This window comes from Zootoca vivipara, chromosome 12 (assembly GCF_963506605.1).
Source record: "Zootoca vivipara chromosome 12, rZooViv1.1, whole genome shotgun sequence".
Taxonomy (NCBI): Eukaryota; Metazoa; Chordata; class Lepidosauria; order Squamata; family Lacertidae; genus Zootoca; species Zootoca vivipara.
In genome coordinates, this window is record NC_083287.1 from 12,709,006 (window position 1) to 12,731,622 (window position 22,617).

At 40.8% G+C, this 22,617-nt stretch overlaps 1 protein-coding gene across 3 annotated transcripts in view; it reads right to left on the minus strand.

The window, feature by feature from the left end:
* The window catches only part of DNAJC13 (DnaJ heat shock protein family (Hsp40) member C13), a 60,432-nt gene that overhangs the window by 7,360 nt on the left and 30,455 nt on the right, over positions 1-22,617 (minus strand). For all 3 annotated transcript variants that reach the window (XM_060280635.1, XM_035129327.2, XM_060280636.1), the window contains 26 exons: positions 22,336-22,489; positions 20,695-20,798; positions 20,440-20,599; positions 19,428-19,490; positions 18,538-18,639; positions 18,231-18,335; positions 16,940-17,142; positions 16,604-16,688; positions 16,275-16,429; positions 15,871-15,916; positions 13,668-13,822; positions 13,270-13,471; positions 12,120-12,235; positions 11,442-11,520; positions 10,395-10,530; positions 9,556-9,740; positions 8,925-8,999; positions 7,639-7,758; positions 6,654-6,833; positions 5,976-6,143; positions 5,167-5,280; positions 4,113-4,229; positions 3,396-3,573; positions 3,067-3,158; positions 1,975-2,074; positions 28-102 (listed from right to left, as the gene is read on the minus strand). In XM_060280635.1, the coding sequence (XP_060136618.1) occupies positions 28-102; positions 1,975-2,074; positions 3,067-3,158; positions 3,396-3,573; positions 4,113-4,229; positions 5,167-5,280; positions 5,976-6,143; positions 6,654-6,833; positions 7,639-7,758; positions 8,925-8,999; positions 9,556-9,740; positions 10,395-10,530; positions 11,442-11,520; positions 12,120-12,235; positions 13,270-13,471; positions 13,668-13,822; positions 15,871-15,916; positions 16,275-16,429; positions 16,604-16,688; positions 16,940-17,142; positions 18,231-18,335; positions 18,538-18,639; positions 19,428-19,490; positions 20,440-20,599; positions 20,695-20,798; positions 22,336-22,489 (3,269 nt within the window). The remainder of the gene's footprint in view (positions 1-27; positions 103-1,974; positions 2,075-3,066; positions 3,159-3,395; positions 3,574-4,112; positions 4,230-5,166; positions 5,281-5,975; positions 6,144-6,653; positions 6,834-7,638; positions 7,759-8,924; positions 9,000-9,555; positions 9,741-10,394; positions 10,531-11,441; positions 11,521-12,119; positions 12,236-13,269; positions 13,472-13,667; positions 13,823-15,870; positions 15,917-16,274; positions 16,430-16,603; positions 16,689-16,939; positions 17,143-18,230; positions 18,336-18,537; positions 18,640-19,427; positions 19,491-20,439; positions 20,600-20,694; positions 20,799-22,335; positions 22,490-22,617) is intronic.

The window sequence follows — 22,617 nt, forward strand, 5'->3', positions numbered from 1 at the left end:
AATGAAGAACAACAGAGTTCACTGTACCTTTTGCCATGGCCTCTTTAACTATTTTGGTACTGGATGTCAAAGCATAGAGAGTTTCGAGAACAAGCTGCCGACCTGCCAAGAGGAAAAAACCGTGAGCGAAACCCAGCTTTTGTGTGTCTCTATTTAGCAAAGATGAAGTAAAAACACAACAGGGCTTGTTTAGAGTTGGACAATGAGGCCTGCACTATTGCCTAGTTTAGCTGGCCCCTTAGGAAAGAGCTGTTTATGAGATGAAACAAAAGCCTTCCATGGATTTAATTCCAAAGTCAGCAAAGGTACTAAAAAAAAATCCTATGAAAGATCAGCTTAAGTCAAAGAACTAAGCACTAGTAGAATTAAAATATATACATATAAAAAAATACATAATATACAATACAATAAAAACATCACAGGTCTAGCCTTTCCCTTAAAAGTAAGTCCCTAATAGAGAAAGAAGTTCCAAAGGGCTGATTGTGGCAAGATGCCTTCATAGAATTGTATAGTTAGAAGGAACCCTGAGGAGCATCTAGTCCAACCCCCTGCAATAAAGGCATATGTGCCTGTCCCATACAGGGATCGAACTTGCAAACTTATCAGCGCCAAGTTCTAACCAACTGAGTTATGTAGGTTCACCCTATCTATAATTAAAAACAGTCATGAAAACAGGAAGAATAAGACTACTAGGTAATGAAATCATAATCACAGAAAGCTTTAAAAAGAATGCCATAAAATATATTCCACTGTGGAATACAAGGTTTGTATTTCTACCAAACCCGCCAAATATTCATGAATGGTGCCCAATAAACTCCCATTTAGTGGGAATGTGCCAACCATGAGATTGTGTGGTCACATAAATCACAAACGGCCCTCAAGCAGCAGCAAAGTCAGAAGAGTTCGCATCACCCTTAGCAGCATTTATGAAATGGCCATGAAAATGACTTTTTTCGAATCATAGATTCAAGGAATAATAAGATGCGTCCTTCCACCCTTGAGAGATAAGCAGCAACCAACAGATACAGAATTTATTGTCGAGAATTAAGGTCAGCATTGGCACCATCACAAATGGATAGAGAGACATAGCTTAGTGCCCAAGGTGACCTGGTTTGCCAACAACAATACTCATATCCATTACCACCTGCCTCCAGAACTTGTGTACATAATTACATCCCCCACCACATATGACAATATATCTTTCCTGGTTTTTAAACCCAATCATCACCACATAGCTGATTTCCAATGTAATAAGAATGCAGGCCGGTGTCTTCAGTTTCTTGATATACAGTTTAGCTAAACAAATGTAATTCAGGATACTGAACGCCTGGCCTTCTTGACTATTTACTGGTCAGCAGCTTCTCCTCTATCACATGGCAATACCTATCTAATCACCAATTCATATGTAATCAAGCTAAAATGCTCCCTGTTAATATTGGAGAGGGATGTGAGTAAATGGGAACCTTTTAAAACGTTTTGAAATTTCAATTATTTGTGATGTTCAGTTGGTGAAGCATTCAAGGGACTTCTGCCTCAACTCACCCCCAAGTTAAAGGTCAGGCAGAAGGTCATCATCACCACCCTTTAGCTGCCCTTCACGCTAAGGTCCCAGCGTGGATAACACCAAAACATTAAAAACTTGTGCTTCAAAAATATATTCACAATATGAAAACATATAGATTCCTCTGGATCTATTTTGAATGCCAAAGACAACACCCCAACACAGGCGATTTTACTTCATTGGTGACTTCTTATAATTTCCTCAACAGATCTGAAGTCAGAGGGCAAGACCGCCAGTTTAGAGAATATTTGTCTCTATACAGTCCTGAGACCTCAATGAAACCTCCCCAAGTTGGAGCCACTATTCCATATGCACGCTTGTGTGGGGGAAAGTTTTTCTTTTTCTTTTGGTATCTAAGAGTTTTCTAAACGTATATTTTTGTCGCTGAATAAGTAAACATACGCTCTACGTACTTGAAGGCAGTGAATGTAGGAGGGCTAGTAAGTTGGAAAGAACCATTGCTTCTGCAATATTATTTACACATTCTTGGTTACTAGTCACTATGTTCACCACCTGTGAAAGAAAAAGAAAAATAATAAAAACTGCTAGACTGGTATGGAAGCAGCTAGTTGTCAATAAGACAAGGATTGTGTACATTGATTGGATACACAGATTCGAGCTCTGCTTCCAGAGAGGCTGCTCTGAATTTTCTGTGAATATTTATAGCAGAAAACGTCTTTCAAAATATTTGCCCAAATGCGGTTTTCAAACAATAGGAGTTTAATTTTGCAACAGGAGAACCATCAGGCAAAAGCCGTAACCCTAGTTCTCTATCTCTTCCCAGCCCTGCATTGCTTTCCCTACCCATTCAGAGCGAGGTCAGTGCAAAAGCTTCATTTGCCCTTGGCGAGGTAGCCAAATCTAATTTGTGTAACAACACACTGGATATATGACCTGGGATTATCTGGGATCCTGTGGGCTGAAAAAAAGACTCCCCCCCCCCCCCCGCAAATCTGCCACTTAGCCAGCTTCTTAGAACAGGCAAATAGGTGTGGAAATGTAAGCCGGGGGGGGGAGTGGATATTGGTGTATAGGGCTGGGCGAGGAAATAACCCTTTTTTAATACTCTGGATAAGGGTGGCGGTGCAAAGAGAGCAGTCACTTTTGCCAAGGCAACTCGGGCCATTGCTTCTGCCCAATGATGCTCCTTCTGGTGAGAAATTAAGACTGCCACCGTCGCCTTCGGAAATAACATTTGGACAAATACTTCAAGATTCATTGTGTTCTACTGCCTGCTAAACGCACATTCCTTACTATATGCTACATACTATTCGCATAGCCTGTGAACTGAAGATTTAAAGTCATGTACGGTAGCTATTTTGATGTCCTGCACTCCATTCTCTAGCTACAAAGCCCAAAACCAGAATCGTTACTGGATGAGTGTAAAATAACGTCCTTACATTTATCATAAAAGTGAATTAATTAATTTGATTAATCTACACAATATATTCCAAAATAAAGAACTTTCTCCTATGGCAAGACACTTTTATTGCTTTGTTCTTTACCTCCAGAGCCAGCTGTTGGACTTGACCAGCTCCATGGACACGCAGAAGAGAGAAGATTAACTTAAAGTGACCTATGCATTCACATTCTGAACCTACGAGGAGAAAGACAGCTGATATGGTTAAAGTGCACTAAACTAAAGCACTAACTTTCAAGCAAAGGTATCTTAAAACATTTTTTTTAAATAAAAAGCCCCCACCTTAATCTGCTTAAACAGCCATTTTAGTTTGGTGATAAGCTGTGTGACTAAGCATTCATCTAAAACTTCCAAAATCTAAAGTGAGGTTTCGTTCAACAGGAATGTTTTAAGGTGTCCAACATGCCTCCTTACCTGGGTTGTGTTTTATTACATTTCTCAGAGCCTCCAAGGCCATCTCAACCCTTCTGAGCCTCTCTACATGTTGGTTCGACTCCACTTTCCCTGTGTGAGTCATGGCCATTAATGTATGAAGGTACTGGGCTTGTGAGCCTATGTAGTCCAAGAGGCTTGCAGCAAATGATTTCGGAAGCTGTAGGGTAACAAGCAAGAAGGAAAATTAAAAAGATAGGAAGGAAACATTTTGTTGCTGATGCTTAACATAGTGTAGCCATATTTTACAAACTATTTACAATTAAGGGATGAACAGTCAAACACTCAGTATACACCACCAGTAGTGTTTCAGCTTCACTTAGCAAGGCTTCCTCACAAGATTATAACAAAGGAAGGGTAAAACTGCTATATAAAAGTCTAGGAAGTTCAATAGTACATTATAGGGTTACTCCATTCTGAAAACATTTCTTTCCCAACGTTTGAATGTTTTTAACAAAGGAAGAGAGCTATAACAAACATGTAACAAAATTCAGAGGGAACGGATATAGATCCTCTGAATGTATCTGCTGTGTTGATGATTTACTGAGAACAAATTAGTACATCCTATATTTTGACAAAGAAAGCAAGGAAAGGAGCTTCAATGTCTAACATGTTTCATACTGGTATGCAAAAAAAGGGGGGGTGTTAACCAATTTAAAACCAAAAGACTTCACCAAATAACAAGAAGCAGAATCTTACCTCTAGTTGGAATGTGGGGACTTCATTGTAAACTCTAACAAAAATCTCTCCTACAATAAGCTCTTTTGCATGATCGCTGAAGATGAATTCAGATCCATAGCTTTTATCACAGTCACCCTTGAGAAAGTAAAAATCAATTGAATATATTTGCAGCTTCCCATAGTAAAAACATTAAGCCCAGTATGAATTGTCTATTTTAAGCTTGGAGACATGAAGCAGGGACAGAATTTGAATTCAGTTCTCATTAACTTTTCAAGAAAAGGCTAGAAATGTAGGCAGGTGAAGGTAGGAGGAGACTTGGGAAGATATCTATTACTTCTGTCCTTTCCCATGGCTGTTGCTAATTCCTGCACAGGTCACACTTTAGCCCTCAATGATCTTTTAACATGTGTGGTGCTGCAACAGGATTCCTGCAACCAAAAGCAGGCCGATGTGAAAGCGTTCTTTTATCCCCAGCTGCAGAACTTGAACACGTATGACAATCGTACTCTGCTACAAGTGATTGCCAAAGAAGAAGAAGATGCTAAACAACACCTGAGCTGCACTACTGGCAAAAACAGAGCTCTCGACCTCTCAATTGAGGGCAAATATCTGAGGGAAAACAAGTCACCCCTCAGCCCCTTGTACTGCTTCAACATCTTCTCCATCCAGAGCAACATGAGAAGCAACAAAGGGGATAAAGGAATCAGGAAATACTGTCTTCTCCACCTCTACCAGCAAGAACCTTTCCTGGTTTTAGGTCATGTCTGAACTGAAGGAGTCTTTTCATTCACTGATGGCGAATTAGGATCAGAGTTATTTACATATGTTAAAGGATGCCGTTTACAACATGAGACCCGCGGCACATCCACAAATGGAGAAATGAGGGGATGAAATCTATAAATCCCACGGGAGGACACCAAACTTTTGTGGCCTGGTACATTAAAAGAAGCTTGTACACCTCGGTTTAATGATTCTGAAAAATGCAGCCACAAGAATTACTTGCTGCTTCTTTCAGTTCCCTGCCTCAGAAACTCCCAACTAGCCAGCCCGGCAATTTGAAAATGTGCCTCACTCTTTTAATCATGCTTTCCTGCTGAGATTCCAAGAACTCAAGGAGTTCAGCTCTTGTCCGATTGTTCCAAATAAGGTACGGGCTTTCTGTGTTGCTGTTCAGCATTTTCAGAATCTAGGGTAAGAAACAGTTATGGCAAAACAGATTTAAATGCAACACAAATATCTCATTTTTTTTCCTACAGCATCTACATCCCACCAGCTTAATACCACTACAAGACCACTGTAACCCTTCTAGCTTTCTCAATGTGCAAATTATTTCCTCTTTTTTTATTCTTTAACACAAGTCTATTTGGAATTTGCTCTTAAAAACTCCAGCTCTGGACAGATGCACATTTTATGATTTCAAGCGCTACAGAAGTAACCTGAAACAGTCCGTATTCTGAAACTATTGAGTGCAGCAAGCACTGTTTCTCTCTTCTGTTTGCGCGCGCGCACACACACACACAATGTTCCTGGTTTGCCATATGCAGTAGTCACTCAAAAATACTTTAGCAGTAATATCATGTGAAATAGCCCTTAGTATCTGGCAAGAGAGACACGACAAGTTAGAAATAGTAGGATGACTACTGTACAAATCCACACATCTCTATTAACACTCCACTATATTAAACAAAAATCTACTGGCTGCAACACAGAGAACTGAAAGTGCTCACAAGTGCCTCGGTCAAGACTCCTTTTCTAAGACACTAAAGGCTGTATAATTTTCTTTGTTGCCATTACTACATTTTCATACTGAACTTACATGCTCAGCATACTTGTCAATAAAAGTGGAAAAACATTAACGTGGGTATTAAAACGTTCTTGTACCTCGGCAGGATTAACCACAGCAAGTTTTCTTGCAATATAAGGCGTCAGCATGCCTGCAAGACTTTTTCTGATGGTTGGGTTTTCAGGCGTAGCTTGTTCTCCTGGAAGATATCCGCCAAGACGGCTCAAAGCAAGGAGGCTAAGCTTGGCAAGGGTATTGGCTACTTCCTATTAGCAGAAAATAGGGAATCAATCTCATACTTAGATTTTCTGAGTAGATGAAGAAACCAGACCACCCCTCCTTCACAAGCAATACTGCAAAATAAAATGGACACAACTTGCAAAAATGTCATTGCCCAATTTGGGGCATCTGTCACTTGCCATTGTGTTTCTTTATACCCCACTGTGCACTATTCAGGATGGTCCTCTAACTCTCGAGAGAGGATTTTTGGGTGCTGCAGAGGGGTGTTTTGTTTTTGTTTTTTAAAAAAGAATATAGAGAAGTTCCCTTCTTCAAGCTTCCTTCTCTCTTTGGATCAAAGCTTGGCATAAGCAAGCACAACTGATCTTGAGAATGTCATTTGAACCGCACAAGAAAGGCTACAAGAGACATGCAAAGTTTTACCTAAAAGCACAGCACATTAAGCTATGTGTTTGATTTTAAGATAATGACTGTAAGTTCCTACAGCCATCTCAGGAATGCTGCTCAGTCTATTCACAGTTCCTTATTATCATTACCTGCTGATTGGAATCTTCACTCTTCTGAATCCCACTCTCTTCTAGTGTGTAATCATAGTTGAAGATGTAGCCAAGCAAATACCACAGAACTCCAGCTTGAAACAGATGTGTCTGTAGCCAGTAGTCCACAGCAAAGGAGCTGACACACTCGACCCCTAGAGAAGCCACGCGGGGAATGTTCTGAGTAGGAAAGAAAACATTTGCTTTGGGTGAGAAGTGCTTCAGTTCAGCAGGAACGAGACAAGCAGTATTTCTGATGTAAAAAATGACAAAATGCAATAGTGGCACGTTCGTCACATTTTTCCTTTCTTGCTTCTGCAGTGTAGCGCTTTAATCACATTACATAATAGGGTAAACAGAATAAATAAAAATATAATAGGGTAAAGGGACCCAGGTGGCGCTGTAGGGACCCAGGTGGCGCTGTGGGTTAAACCACTGAGCCTAGGGCTTGCTGATCAGAAGGTCGGTGGTTCGAATCCTCCTGACGGGGTGAGCTCCCGTTGCTTGGTCCCAGCTCCTGCCAACCTAGCAGTTCGAAAGCACGTCAAAATGCAAGTAGATAAATAGGAACCGCTACAGCGGGAAGGTAAACGGCGTTTCTGTGCCCTGCTCTGGTTCGCCAGAAGCGGCTTAGTCATGTTGGCCACAGGACCCGGATGCTATACGGCGGCTCCCTCGGCCAATAATGCGAGATGAGTGCGCAACCCCAGTGTCGGTCACGACTGGACCTAATGGTCAGGGGTCCCTTTACCTTTAATAGGGTGAACAGAAGGACTGTGTCTGTACATTCCATTGGACAATGTGCAAACAAAACTGTCTACATGCTCCAGGAAGCCTTATGTGAACTGGGCTCTGACAGGAAGTTCTACAGCTTTCAAAAGGAAGGCAATAGGCCCAATCGATTGCATCCATTTAATGGACACTCCTGAGGTTCTACAGAAATGGGACTCTAGAAAAGAAAGACAGGAGTCATACAAGAGCTTACCTTCCCATAATACAGTACTCTGCAGAGATCCTTGATGATATTTGGCATTTCAGTTATTTTCTCTCTGCAATCTTCAAATTGGGCTGCCACACTGTAACATTTACTTACATGCCCACACACCTATTAAGTGAAAAAAATGTCAAGTCATATGGTGTTGGGTCAGTGTATAATAAGATGCACTACAAATATACATGCTTCAGAAGTTGAAAAGGAATGATAAAGAGTTCCCTGGAAGGCAGACGCGGACCCAGCACTGTAATTTGCTAAGTGATTACTTCTTTCAGTCTTGTGAAGCATCGTTGTTGTTGTTTAGTCGTTTAGTCATGTCCGACTCTTTGTGACCCCATGGACCAGAGAACACCAGGCACTCCTGTCTTCCACTGCCTCCCGCAGCTTGGTCAAACTCATGTTGGTAGCTTCGAGAACACTGTCCAACCATCTCGCCCCCTTCTTCTTGTGCCCTCAATCTTTCCCAACATCAGGGAGTCTCATGAGGTGGCCAAAGAATTGGAGCCTCAGCTTCAGGATCTGTCCTTCCAGTGAGCACTCGGGGCTGATTTCCTTCAGAATGGATAGGTTTGATCTTCTTGCAGTCCATGGGACTCTCAAGAGTCTCCTCCAGCACCATAATTCAAAAGCATCAATTCTTCGGCGATCAGCCTTCTTTATGGTCCAGCTCTCACTTCCATACATCACTCCTGGGGAAACCATAGCTTTAACTATACGGACCTTTGTAGGCAAGGTGATGTCTCTGCTTCTTAAGATGCTGTTTACAGTGAGCATCGTTACTTCTTTTTAATTTATGAAGTGTCTAATATTGGCACCAGGAAAGGGCTGTGGCAAAATGGGAGAATGGTAGAGCACACATTTTGCATGTGGAAGTTCTCAGGTTCAATCTTTGGTATCTCCATTGTTAAAATAAACTATGCTTTAAGGAGAATAAAGAGAATGCTGGTACGCACCACTGAAATTGCAGGTGCTTCCTTCCTCCCCTGTTGCTGCTGTACCACCAAAAACAAGCCATAGCTTCTTGTGTTATCCGAGCCTGGACTGGTGGTTTGTTTCTCTCCAAACCAACTACGAGCAGGTAGCCAAGGTTTGTTCTTATTCACATCAAACCATAATTTACTTCATCTACACTTTTAATATGATGTGAGAACCATGTAAAATGTAAATAGTTAGACAGAACAGTTGTCTGAATCTGCTCTCCTATGGCTAGTTTACATTTTAGTTCTCATTCACACATAGGCTAAATCCTCCATTACCGGTTTATTTTGAACACTTACCTGAACTGACATATCATCTGGCTTACTAAAGTGTGTCAGGACAGCAACACAGCGATTAAAAGCCTCTTGCAGAATCTGTGGGGATAGACAAGACATATTTTCCCCCTGAACACTGCCAGCAGCAAAACTTGAAATGATTGTTCACATACAGCAAATATTTCTCTACAAATTTTCAGGTGGCTTTTTAAAGCCACAGTGTAAAATTTAATACTGTACTTCAAATGCCTACTTGTTAGAGAAAGAGAAATTCAAGTATTATAAGCCCAACCAATAATCTGAAATTCTCTGGAATAATAGTTATTGTTTCTTTTGCTTGATATTAAGTTAGAAGTTAATATTTTGGTGTTTTTTTTAAAAATAACAATCTACTTGCTTATTCTTAGGCAAATTAAACCAAATACATGAAATATTCAGCACTGGTTATGCAAGCTTACAGAATAGTCAGCAACAGCAGTTCTGAGATGTACTTAAAGATAGCTAGAAAATATAAGGGAAAGCAGGCTTTGCAGACAACATCCAGCCAAAAAGGGCTATTAAAATGCATTTTGCAAACAAGAGCTTAATAGAGATGATGCAAAGAATAGAACTCACTCTCTGCAAAACACAACCCACAGGAGGATTTTGAGCCTACCTCAATACCATTCTCTCTTCTTAGTTCTTCTGCATTTAGTGCCGAGCAGTTGACAGTGTAGAAAGCTAACTCAGTAGCAGCAGGCAACAAGGGAGATTCTTTGGAGAACAAGAGGTCGTCTGAAGTTTCTATTGTGATTGTCTTAATCAACATGGGGTAGCCTGCGTATTTATAAGGCTTCAAATCTTGAAAGGAAAAGAATGCCAGGAATCAACATTCACATGTGAATCGCTCTCATGGTGACACTTACTCTATTACCAAACAAATTATTTTATGGTTTCTTACTTCAAAGGCCAACAACACAGGAGAAAGGAGGGTCTGAAAAGTGTAACACAGAATGCACTAAACGAATTAGCTACTGCAGAACAAGTAGGAGAGGTTGAATTCCCCAAGATTCTGGGCAGCTCCTCGGGCAGCATACAGGTGAATCTGAGAAGCATTTGGAAAATGGGATCTCAAGGCTCTGTTTTGAATGCAGACTTTCTGCTTTAGAACAAGTCCTAGGTTTTCTACCAACAAAGGTCCACCTATTAATCAGTGGAGACTGGTTGATTTTAAATTGCTGGAAAAAGTGCATTCACTGCATTCAAAGAAATGTCCATTTTGGACTAGACTGTAGCCTCCAGAAGTACAGGGGCCTCCCCTCTTTCAGAAATCCACTCTCCCAACAAAACCAAGGTTATGCACCTGAGAAGGTAGAGCTTGATAGTTTGCCACACGATTTGTATCAGTTGTAGCCAGTGAGCTCCCAAATAGGCCCAAAGTTTTCAACAACACATAAATGCAATTTAATATTTTACAAAACAAAGTTATGTCTTCAAGATGCTAAGTATAATTACCATCTTTGTGTCTGTTGAAAAGGATGCTTTGAGCTTTCAAAATTAGAATTATATTCTCAGGATCTGGACCATCCACCACTTTGGCTGACTTTGTGCACAAAAACTCATACGCTTTATTCACCTTTTCAAACATATCCTGCAAATACAATGCACGTAAGGAAGCAGATATGAATCCAATCTCAAAATAAATCAGCTGATGTTGCAAAAGAAACAGGCCAGGTTTTTGAGAAAGAGTGTCTTCTACTACATAATCTTCAAAGACACTGTTCTAATTTTGAGCTTATTTTAATGTTTTTCTGACTTTTATACCATACTCTTTTATGAAATGTCCTACACATACACACACAGTAAGACAAGAGAGTTAACAAGAAACATAAGTACAACCTATTCAGAACAGGCCCGTGTACAAACAGCATCGTACATAATATTCCAGTATTTGGCAAAGGATTACTTAATGTAAAGCAGGGTTGAGACCTGCAGTCAGATTTCATTTTGCTCTCAGAGTCCCCTCCCAAGTTGTACAGCAGGAAGGGAAAGGGTCTTTGAAGTTGTGCAAATCGTGCAATTACGACTTCTTCCCTCACAATCAGATCAAAGCTGAGGGAGAAATTAACAGACCTGCATTCCTGGAAGATGTGCTAAAAGTAGTCCATACAATTTTGGGCATGCAATTACATTTTGAAGTTTGGGGTTTAAAACAGTTGCGGTTAAGGGCTTCCAGTTCAGCAATGTGCTGACTTCATTTACATTCTTCTGCAGGGATTACAGAGCTTTGCCAATTTCACAGAAAGAACAAATAAAAAGGGCATTGGGAGAGCTATTTCCCCCCCCAAGAAAATGGAAGGTGAAACTTGAATGGAGTTACTAAAAATGAAATATATGCCTCTTTACATAAAAGGAGTGAATCTACACATTTGAACAAATGCACACTTGAACCTGCTCCCCCCACTGCAGTAACTGGGGTAGATCCATGTATACAGTAGAGAGCCTGTGCTCAGACACAATATATCCTATAGGCATAATATATATTTAATACATAGCACTTACTCGACCTTCTGGATTCTTGTCAGGGTGGTATTTCTGGGCCAGTCTGAAATAAGCCTTCCTGATTTTGCTCTCATCATGTCTGTCAGATACATAAAGAATTTGCTTACCTAGGATTCAATATGCTGTCATTCAGTCGGGGGGGGGGGAATGTAACATAGATTTCAAACTAAACTCTGGCAGAGGTTATTTTGAACGGCAGATTTCAGGTCACTTTCCAAAGCATGTTTTATGAGTTAGCTACAAAGGTTATCCTAAGCCAGTCTGTCTCTTACTTAATGCTGAGCAGGGGTGGCAGCACTAATGGCGCATTTTCAGTACATCAGAAACCTGACTTTTCAGCACTGCCAATGTGACAATAGCAAGGCCTGTGTAAACTATTATGCCAATCCGATCTTGGAAACTGGATCCCCCCGCCCAATCCTCTCTGCACACTGCTATGTGGGCTCCTGCGCTTTAGATAACCGATATGCCTCCAAATCAATAGGTCAGGCTGGTCTGAAACAGAGGTGCTCCAATGCTGAACCATTATACTATCGTTACTGCACAAAACTTCAGCCGTGCCAGCTGTCCAGTTCTAGAACTTGATCAGAGGGCAACTAAGTTTAAATAATGCAAGAGACACGAGATAAGAGTAATTTATATTAAAATGTCAGTGGAACCAAAGAGCACATAACTTACTGTCCTTGTCCCTTGGGGAGATGGAGAACTTCATAAGCATCATCTATTGACATTGTGGGTGCCTTCTTATCCACCTCCTTCTTCCAAGCATCTAGGGTATCTTTTAAGAGTTTAACCTGGCCAGGGTGGTGGGGAGACAGAAAATTCCAAATGAGTTCTTCCAATGTAACTTTCAGATCTTCCCGGGGGGGGGGGGGAGATAGCTGCTATAACACCTAGGCCTTCCTCTCTGTTAGAAAACCTGCAATATAGGAGTTTTATCTCTTATATTTGAAAATTTGAACAGACCCCTTAATAATAATAATAATAATAATAATAATAATAATACATTATTCAACTTTCCCACCCCAGCCTTTCCATAGGTTCCCTTTTACTCTTAGCTGTGCTACATATCTTTCTCTACCTTCTATTTGATTTAGCTGCTGTTCATCAATCTAGTCCTACTTGGGAGACTTTTGTAACTGTTACAATTCTTTAAACGAGGCATCCCCAAACTTTGGCCCTCCAGATGTTTTGGACTACAATTACCATCTTCCCCGACCACTGGTCCTGTTAGCTAGGGATCATGGGAGTTGTAGGCCAAAACATCTGGAGGGCCGCAGTTTGGGGATGCCTGCTTTAAACAATCTCCAAAGTTTTCCCACTCCTCTCTTATGGTATATTAATTCTTTCTTATCTTTGCAGTCAGCATCGCTAACTCCACATATTCTATTAGCTTATTCTGCCAATCCTCTTTTGTTGGACTGTTTTTGTCCTTCCACATTTGTGCATAGGCTATTCTGGCTGCAGCAGTTGCATAAAGAACAAGATGCAATACATTCTTAAGTATCTCACCCTCTATCATACACCAAAAGAACATCTGGGTTTTTTGGGGGGAAACGTCAAACTTAGCATGTTTTTTATTTCTGTGTATATCATCTCCCAATATCCCTTAGCTTTCTTACATCCCCACCACATTGAACACACTCCTTGTTTAAACTTAACTGGCTTTGAAACTGTATACTTTAAAACAGAACTGTAAAGATCACGGCACATTCAAGATGCCAGTAAAGCAGTCATGGCTCTTGCAGTTCTTTGACCTATTTCGCCTTTTTATTTTTCAATTCTGCTTTGCTGCAGATCGAGGGAGAGTGCAAGACATTTGACTTACAGGGTCTTTAATTGGCCAGTCAGGAAAACGGAGTTTATCACAAAGATGCCTGAGGTAATAGATGTTACAAAACAGCTCGTTCTCTAGCTGAGGGTAGTTGATTAGTGGTATCGGGCAGTACTGGTAAAGCGCTCTTGTGTTACTCTGAAGACGAGGGGTGAAGTCAGCAAGATGAGCAGCTATCTTCTCTATCATAAGGCGCCTGTGAATTGCAAAAGGCATTTTGGAGCAAACAAAGGCTAACGTTCTTCCAGATCACTAAACCATTAAACCTTGTTATCTGTGGCAAGTCACAAAGATATCAGATGAATTTAATTAGTCAGGAAACTGGGGGGGGGAATACCGATGGTGGGGGGGGTGACCCACTTCTTTTGCTGGAAGTGTATAAATCAAATTACCTCATTTCACTGCTCCAAATAGCTTCTGGAGTGTCGAATTCGCCCAAAAAAATTTCAGAAAATTTTTCTGGCTCATAGTTTTCCAAGTAACACACCATAGCTTCCGGCAGGATGTGTCCAAGAATGCTTCTCTGAACTATATCTTGCCCTTTCATCTAAAAAAGAAGAAGTTGTCAGGATGTAAATGTGAAAATGAAACGAGCATGCCTTTGCACATCTTTACAGGATGCTTTTGTGATAATGGAGCTACAGTATTAGCGTACTGGTAATTTTCACAAGCCACTATCTGAAGGCAGCCCTGTTTAGGGAGGCTTTTAATGCTTAATAGATTATTTTATTTCATTTTTCTGTTGGAAGCCGCCCAAATGGGCAGGGTATAAATAAATTATTATTATTATTATTATTATTATTATTATTATTATTATTATTATTATTATGTGCAGCACAACTTGTAGAATCACAGAGTTGGATGGGCAGGGTATAAATAAATTATTATTATTATTATTATTATTATTATTATTATTATTATTATTATTATTATTATGTGCAGCACAACTTGTAGAATCACAGAGTTGGGATGGGTACCCTGAGGGCCATCTAGTCCAACACTCTTGCAATACATCAAGAGTTAGGAGCCTCAGGCGCAGAATCCAAAGGCGACCCTTCATGCCTCTTTATTGCACCCTCTCCATAGTAAGTAGGTAAATTTTTATTTATACCTTGCCCTCCCCGACCAAGACCCAGCTCAGGGCGGCTAACATCAAATATCAAATACATTAAAACAATCAAGCAACTGATTAAAATACAGCTTAAAAATTAGAATCAGGATAGAATTAAATGACTGCCCATGAATTACAACCATAGGGGTCGGGAACATCAAGTATTCATCAGGGGCAGCTATCCATGTTGGTCCCACATGAGCCGATAAAAGGGCCAAGGGGGTAACTTACAGGGTCCCATAGAGGGGAGTCAAACTGGGCCTGGACCGAAGGCCAGGCGGAACAGCTCCGTCTTGCAGGCCCTGCGGAAGGATGTCAAGTCCCGTAGGGCGCTGGTCTCCTGCAATAGAGCGTTCCACCAGGCTGGGGCCAAAGCCGAAAAGGCCTTCGGCCCTGATTGAGGCCAGTTTAACCTCGAGGACCGGGACCTCCAATATATTATTTGTGGACCGTAAGGTCCTCTGCGGGGCATATCAAGAGAGGCGGTCCTGTAAGTACGAGGGTCCTAGGCCATATAGGCCGCACCAAGCACTGTCTTGGTCTAAAACCCCTACACCCCTGACCCCCAGTAATTTCCCCCAGCTGGAATATGTCACTGAACCATGAGAATGCCTTTACAGGAAAGGCCTCTGACTTTTGCATGAATGGGATAGTCTGCTATAAAAGCCAAATTCTCTGCATCTGGTGCTGCCCACCTCCCTGGGGTATGTGGGCCCTGCAAGGCTGCCCAGAAGCGAATGAAACAAGCCCTCAGTCTGGAAAGGTTTATTGCCCTTGCCATACACTTGAACCCAGCAGTGAGTGGGTATAGCATTGCTATCTTGGTCTCCAGGAATTTCAACTGCTACAACTACAAACTGCTCTGCAGTTTGCCTCCACAATCACATTACAGCACAACTACCAATGCATTTAACGCTTCAGAGTTGTCTCCACACTCATCCCTACCAAAACTTCCTAACACTAAATTCAAATACAGTGGTGCCTCACTAGACGAATTTAATTCGTTCCACGGGTCTATTCTTATAACGAAAAATTTGTCTAGCGAATCCCATAGGAATGCATTGAATTTTTTTTTAAAAAAAATTGCCCATAGGAACGCATTAATTGAATTTCAATGCATTCCTATAGTAAACCGCGATTCGCTAGACGAATTTTTCGTAAAACGAAATTGTCTAGCGAGGCAACCTCCGCTGGAAAAATCCTTTCTTTAAGCGAAAATTTTGTCTTACGGGGCGTTTGTTAAGCGAGTCACCACTGTACGTATTTCCAACTGCTTGGTTAAACAATGTTTAGCTAATAGCGCAATAGACTTTTTGTCAATTTGCCTTTTAAAAGGATCCAGCATATTCTGAAGAGAAAGAGTTGTATCAGAGAGCAACCAAACATTTTTGCAGTTTAAATGCTTATACTTAGCACATACTTGGAATTGACTCGTTTTGTTGGAGCATTGCCAGTTTGTTTTGTAATATTTAATTGCTGCTTACCTCTTCAGACTTGAAGGCCTGCTTCGAATGTGTATACTTCAAAAACCTGGAAAATAAGTTAATTCATTTTTGTTACATATATGATTTTAGCTCAATGGCATGAGCTCAGTATGCAGGTTAATGGGACTATTAAACTTGCACCTGCCCTCTAACTTCTCTGATCCTTGGGCTCTCACCGGCCATCTAGCACTAAATACAGCCTCTAGGGATTCTCCCCCTCACTATCACCATTATACAATGTAGCCTGGTTTCTTTAAGGTGGTCCAGAGAGGAAAAGTGTAAAACAATTTAATCACTTAAAATCTCTCAGAAACGAATGCCGTATCCTTGCATTTACACTTAGTCGGTGTGAAACTCTATGTTTAAGCAAGCATAGAAAAGATGCTAAACATTATTGCTTTCACCTTGCAACGGGGAGCACGTTGGAACCGGTATACATCATGATGAAGAAGAATACTCCACTGAGGTAAAGGCGAGGTAACTGCGGGTTGTCTTGCATGATGTAGAAAAGCAATATGGCCACTTTCTCAACAAGAATGGGATCAAAGGTCAGCAGCAGCTGCAATGCAAACAACAACAACAACTTAACATGGTTTTAAACTGTGCATTTCAGATTAGAGCTACTGCTCCATTACCCAATCAAAGTTCCAAGATTTCTTTTCTTTTCAAAAAGCAAAATATGTGGAAAAGCAAGCAATCTAGATCTTGACGATCAGACTGCAGATCAGCTTACCTGAATGATATGAGGAAGGCAAGTGCTGTCTGAAAGGAGCCTCTTGACTCTGGGCAAAGGCCTTATAATGGCATTATCCGGGTCTCTGAAAGGGAAGAGGTTTCCCTAATCAGTGTCTGCAGAGCTTGTACTGTAAAACAGGGTTACCCTCAAAGTGGTTGATACGGACTTCCTCGAGTCGATGGAACTGTGTAGGGGGTGAATAAAGGCTATGGGTGTTTGTGTGAAAAGAAAACCACAAAACTGCAGAGTGGGTAAGGACCCCAAGGATCATCTAGTCCAACCCCCTACCTTCCCAACTCCCCCCCCCACCCAACTTCTTTGTTTACACCTTACCTACTGGGGAAATAGCTACACATTGTGACAAGCATGTTGAGGATAAGTGTAGCAAGGTCCGTTTCATTCAATACAGCTTGCCCAGTGGCAAGTAGACACCATTTCAGCTGAGGGATAAGTTGCAGCGGACGCCATCCATCCATGCCCTGGGCCCAGCACCTTGTTTTGGAAGTCAATACCCCTTTGGTCCACAGTTCCTGCATCTATGTTAGGAATGGATTGCCACAGAGAAAACAGAATGCCATAATGAACAGCAGTTGTCTTTTTACAAACTATGTCTTTAGAAGTTGTGCTGAAGGCACTTTCATTCCAACACTACCGTACCCTTTTAAACAACCTATTCCCTAGATACCATATCAAGGCACCAAAGAATTTTAGCAAACCTAAGAGCTTTTGACCCAACCAAGATGGGCAATCAAACAGCTTACGGGTCCACTGAGGCCACAAATGGATGACATTTGCAATTCAAATAGTGCCAAATGACTAAGAGGACGAAGTTTTTAAAAAGCAGTTGCTAGCAAATGCGCAGTACAAAAAATAAATAAATCAAAAGCCAGTCAGGAAGAAATTGTAACATCCATTTAGTGCACCCTGCCAGCCATTCTTTGTCAAATTCTCCCCAATTCTGCAGGCTCAAATGAAGGGATTAATGGGAGGTGCCCCACCTCTAGGGAATTATCAACCAAGAAGTGGGACATCTCCACTCCAAAGCAAACCATACAAACCACACAGCATGTGCTGGCTCTGAAATTATAGCTGTTATTTGTGGAAGCTGAAATTCCCAAGAACAACAATGGCCAAATGAGATATATCAGGGGTGTCCAACGTCCAAGAGACTGCAATCGACTCCCGCTATAAATAAACTGGCAGTGATCTACCCATTGGATTGACCGGAGTTGTTGAGCTTTTTGGGGGGAGGATCAGCCAAAGTTGTTGATCTTATTTATTTATTTATTTGGGGATGGGGGGGGCATCAGGGCCCCGCAATCGACCAGGTACATCCCATAATCACAATCGACCTGTTGGACACCCCTGAGATATATCTCTATAAGCACATCCTTTCCTCAAGTGTTACAGGGGCATGCTGCAACACAGCCTTTCCCAACCTGGTGCCCTCCTGGCATGCTGCTGTGAAACTCCTTGATCATTGGCCATGTTGGCTGGGGCTGACAAAGCGACAGCCCCAAATATTTGAAGGGCACCAGAATGAGAAAGGTTGCTCAAACAACGCTGTGCTTTTTGTGTTCGTTACCTTTGACTCAAAAGGTGCAACCGCCGCTTTAAAAGTTACCTCGCTAAAGCTGTAAGGGCCACTCCTCTCTTTGTCTGCATTGCCAAAGTACCACTCCTTTTCACTCTCTCTCTTCATATCAGGCGATGCTTCGATTACATTGCTCTTAAAGACGAAAAACAAGAACAACCCCGTTTAGAGTTAGAAGCAACACACACACATGAACTACTTTCACAGCACTGAATAATTCAATTTGAAGCTCATTTCATAGAAAGTACAATATGGCTAAGCAGCTTTCAAATACACGGGACCAATATTTTAATAACCCACTCCTAAACGATATACATGGAAGTAAAATATGTCTTACTTGCAATGGCACGGTTGCCCTGCTTGTGTGCAGATGGGCCAGGGTAAGGATGTCCACGAGGATCCGAATGCCATTTGAATCCATGAGCTCCTTGACATTTTTCTGCAAGAAAGGGAAAACAACAGTCACATGTTCACCTATAACGTAAGATACAAGATTAAGTGATTTAGTTAAGCATAATCCATTAACCTAATGCTGCTTAATGACTCTAAGACACACAAATACATAAACTGATGTACAAACAAATACACCAGAACCTTTAAAATTAGCACACACTTATAAAAATCACAGGTATATTCTAAGAGCCGTATCTATCAAGTTTAATGGGGGGACGACCCTTATTCCTTAATACAAGAATATAATTTGTTTTATGGATTTGGGACTTTTAGCTGAGCCTATCTCTAAAAGATCAGGACAGGGTAAAATAAAAACACACACAGGCAGAGGGCCTTCTCGACAGTGGCACCCTCCCATCAGATGTCAAGGAGATAAAGAACTACACAACTTTTAGAAGATATCTGAAGGCAGCTCTTTATCAGGAAGTTTTTAATGTTTGACATATTATTATTTTTTACATTTTGCTGGATGCCGCCCAGAGTGGCTGCGGAAACCCAGCCAGATGGGCGGGGTATAAATAATAAAATTATTCTTATTATTATCTCCTTGTAAGACATACAATATTCTCTCAGCAATTCAACATATCAAATGACATGGTTATTGATCGAAAATGTAATATCACCTCCAATTCCATAGCACAAATGAAAGAGAATGGCAAGATGTGTGGAGAGGGAGGCATTTATGATCACCCCAAGCTACAATAAATACTGCTGTGCAAGTATTTAAATTTATTTGAAATGGCACAATTTATGCAGAAATGTGAGGTTGCTCACCTTGTTGAGAATCAGCTTGTTTAGGAACACTATCAATCGGTCCCGCTCAAGTCTATCAGTGCACTAGAGAAAAATACAAAACATTTTTAATAGGAAAAAGTCTGAGAAATGTGCTACAGTGTTATCATTTATTTATTTATTTATTTATTTAAGATTAAATGTGCTGCTATGTTGAAGGCACAATTATCCTCTTACACTGGTCCCTCGACTTATGAACTTAATCCGTTCCAAATGCACATTCATAGGTCAAAAAGCTCGTAAGTCGAAACGCGGCTTCCCATAGGAAAAAAAAATTCGGAAAAATTCATAAGTCGAGGAAACTGCATTTAAAGCCGCCAGCAGTTTCTGTTCAGATGTAGAAAAATTCGTAAGTGTGCGGCCATTTGTCCCGTTCGTAAGTTGAAACCTACGGATGTCGAGTCATTCGTAAGTCGAGGGACCACTGTATCTCCAAAATCTGTAAGTAAAACTAAACACTCATCTATTTTTATACAGTGCTAGAAAGTGATCTACCGTACAAAAATTTGGATGCACAAAAGCAAAGCAGATCTACAGCTGAAACCAGAACTGAAGCAGCTGTAGGGATTGCTCTCCAAAATGTACCATTTTGACTCTTTTATTTTACTACTTGCAAGGCCAACCTCAGAGAAGGCTAGAATTAAACCATGACAGCTCACTGTAGCAATCAGTGGTGTGCGGTGAATTTTTTCGTAGGGGAACAGTTAGGGCAAGAAACACCAGCTTATAAGGGCGATTTTTTCGGGGGCGTGGGGCTGATGTCATGCCTGTGAGCATTGCACCTCCCTCCCTAAGTCAGGCAGAAGCTTCCTGGTGTTTGGGAAGGAGGCACCACGGGAACCATTAGGGGACTAGTCTAGTCCCCCTAGTCCAATGACCACATGCCACTGATAGCCACTGTTTGCTGAAGTTCCAAAAACACACACACAAAAACACCTTCAATATGCCTGCTGTGCTCTCCCAAATTGTGTGCAGTAATTAAAAAAATGCTTACCCTCTCCAACATCGCTATAATATATTTTGTGTCGCTAAATGGGCCAATCTCCTCATGGCATCTTCCATAAACAATGGCCAAGGCTTGCAAACAGAGGCATTTCATATTTATTTTAGGAGTGAGCAGGAAACGGTGGTACAACTCATTGAAAAATTCATACCTGTTGGAAGAAAAAGGCAGAACAAAAGGTTTATTATGCAGAAAATTAAGATTTCAGATGTCAGAGAGAATATTAAGACGATAACAGCAACTCACGATTTCTTTATTGCTCCACTGTCTTCACTTTCATCTTCTTCCAACAGCAATCTCAAGTAATAATCCCCTATTTTGATTTCATCTGACAGGCATTCATACTTCACCTTTTCAAGAGAAAAAATAAGATACAGCAAGTGAACAAAAATTTCTGACATAATTGCTGAGGAATCAAGGTTGTGTGTTGGGAACATGACTTTTGAATGAAGTTCCGGAATCAACAAACCAGTTAGTTATAATAGTCTATTTTACATTTTAGTTTGTAAGCTAAAACGTACAATGAAGAAAAACCCATATGAACCTCATCAAGAGAAAAAGAGAGTGTGAGAATGAATGAATGAATGAATGTGTGTTTGTATGTGCCAGAGAATTAGCTTAAAATACACAATTTAAGATATTCAAGATAAGCTTTTCTGAAACACCCACGTATGAGGCACTTTTTCTACACCTGGTAATAAATATGAGGTGTTATTTGACTAAAATAGTCTGATTGATTTAAAACATGCTGCTTTAATTAACTGCATTAAAAATTATTATTTGTAAATAAAGAGTATAGATGACAAACACCACCTTAGAAGCGGTGAATCCCCCGTATGCAAAAAAGGGAAGGGAGAGAGCTGTTATATCAGGGTGCTTGCTATGACAAAGCCACAACATCTAAAAGCAAAGTGGGTGTTTTCTTTCTTTAGAACTGTTGCTCTTTTTGTCAGTTTAAATGAAACCATTAAAAGACTAGGGTTGCAATCCTATCTGGGAGTAAAGGGAAAGAACCCCTGGACAGTTAAGTCCAGTCGAATTCGATTATGGGGTGTGGCGCTCAACTCGCTTTCAGACCAAGGGAGCCTGTGTTTGTCTGCAGACAGCTTTTTCGTGTCATGTGGCCAGCATGATTAAATCGCAACGGGACACCAGGATGGAAGCCAGAGCACAGGTTTACCTTCCCGCTGCAGCAGTACCTATTTATCTACTTGTGGTGGTATGCTTTCGAACTGCAGCTGGGAAAAAGCAATGGGAGCTCACCCTGTTGCACTGATTCAAACTGCTGACCTTATGATGGGCAAGCCCAAGAGGCTCGGTGGTTTAGACCACAGCGCCACCTCCGTCCTTATCTGGGAGTAAGCTCCATTGAACTGAACAGGTCTTATTTCAGATTAGAAACGCTCAAGTAAAATTTGAGCAATGCAAAATTAAATCAGTAAGATGAATTGACTAAATTTCTTTGATATAATGACAGTCCCAGTAATTATTGTAAGCAGGAACTGCGTGGATATAAAATTTTCATTATGTAAAGGTAGCTGAACTGTAACTATATAAAACTCCCCCCCTTTTCTATAATTTTTATTTAATTTTCTGTTTCACAATTTAAAATAAATTTTTAAAATCTTCTTTAAACTTATGTTCTTCTTGTTCTCTTATTCTATATGTTAAGTCTGCAAGTTGTACAAATTGAGCGAGGTCTCAACCAAAGAAGAATGGCAACTTAAGTTGACAGAATATGCAGACTATATAAAGATATTTCAAACTGAAGCTTGCTTTTTATAATAGCATCTGTAAGTAACAGTACGTGTATCCAGGTATCAATACAAGGATGTTCAAAATCAACGATGAGTTTACATGAAACACAAGCACTGTGTGAAGGAGTACCTCAAATTCATGGTGATTCCAGGAGATGACATTAGCACTGCCAAGTTCTCTGTCAATCTGAAATGCCCGCATCTCAGACTCCAGGGTATCTCTTAGTTCTTCCCGCGTTTTGAAATTCCAAATCAAATTGGATCTAGCATGATCTTGGAGAAATCTTAATACAGAAACACATGGGAAGTAGATTGTGTGTAGCATTTAACTACATGTTACTGGGGGGTAGGGATTAAGTTTCTGAATAAAAATTAAAGCACCCATCCACTGGTAACAGTACTGGAAAGTACC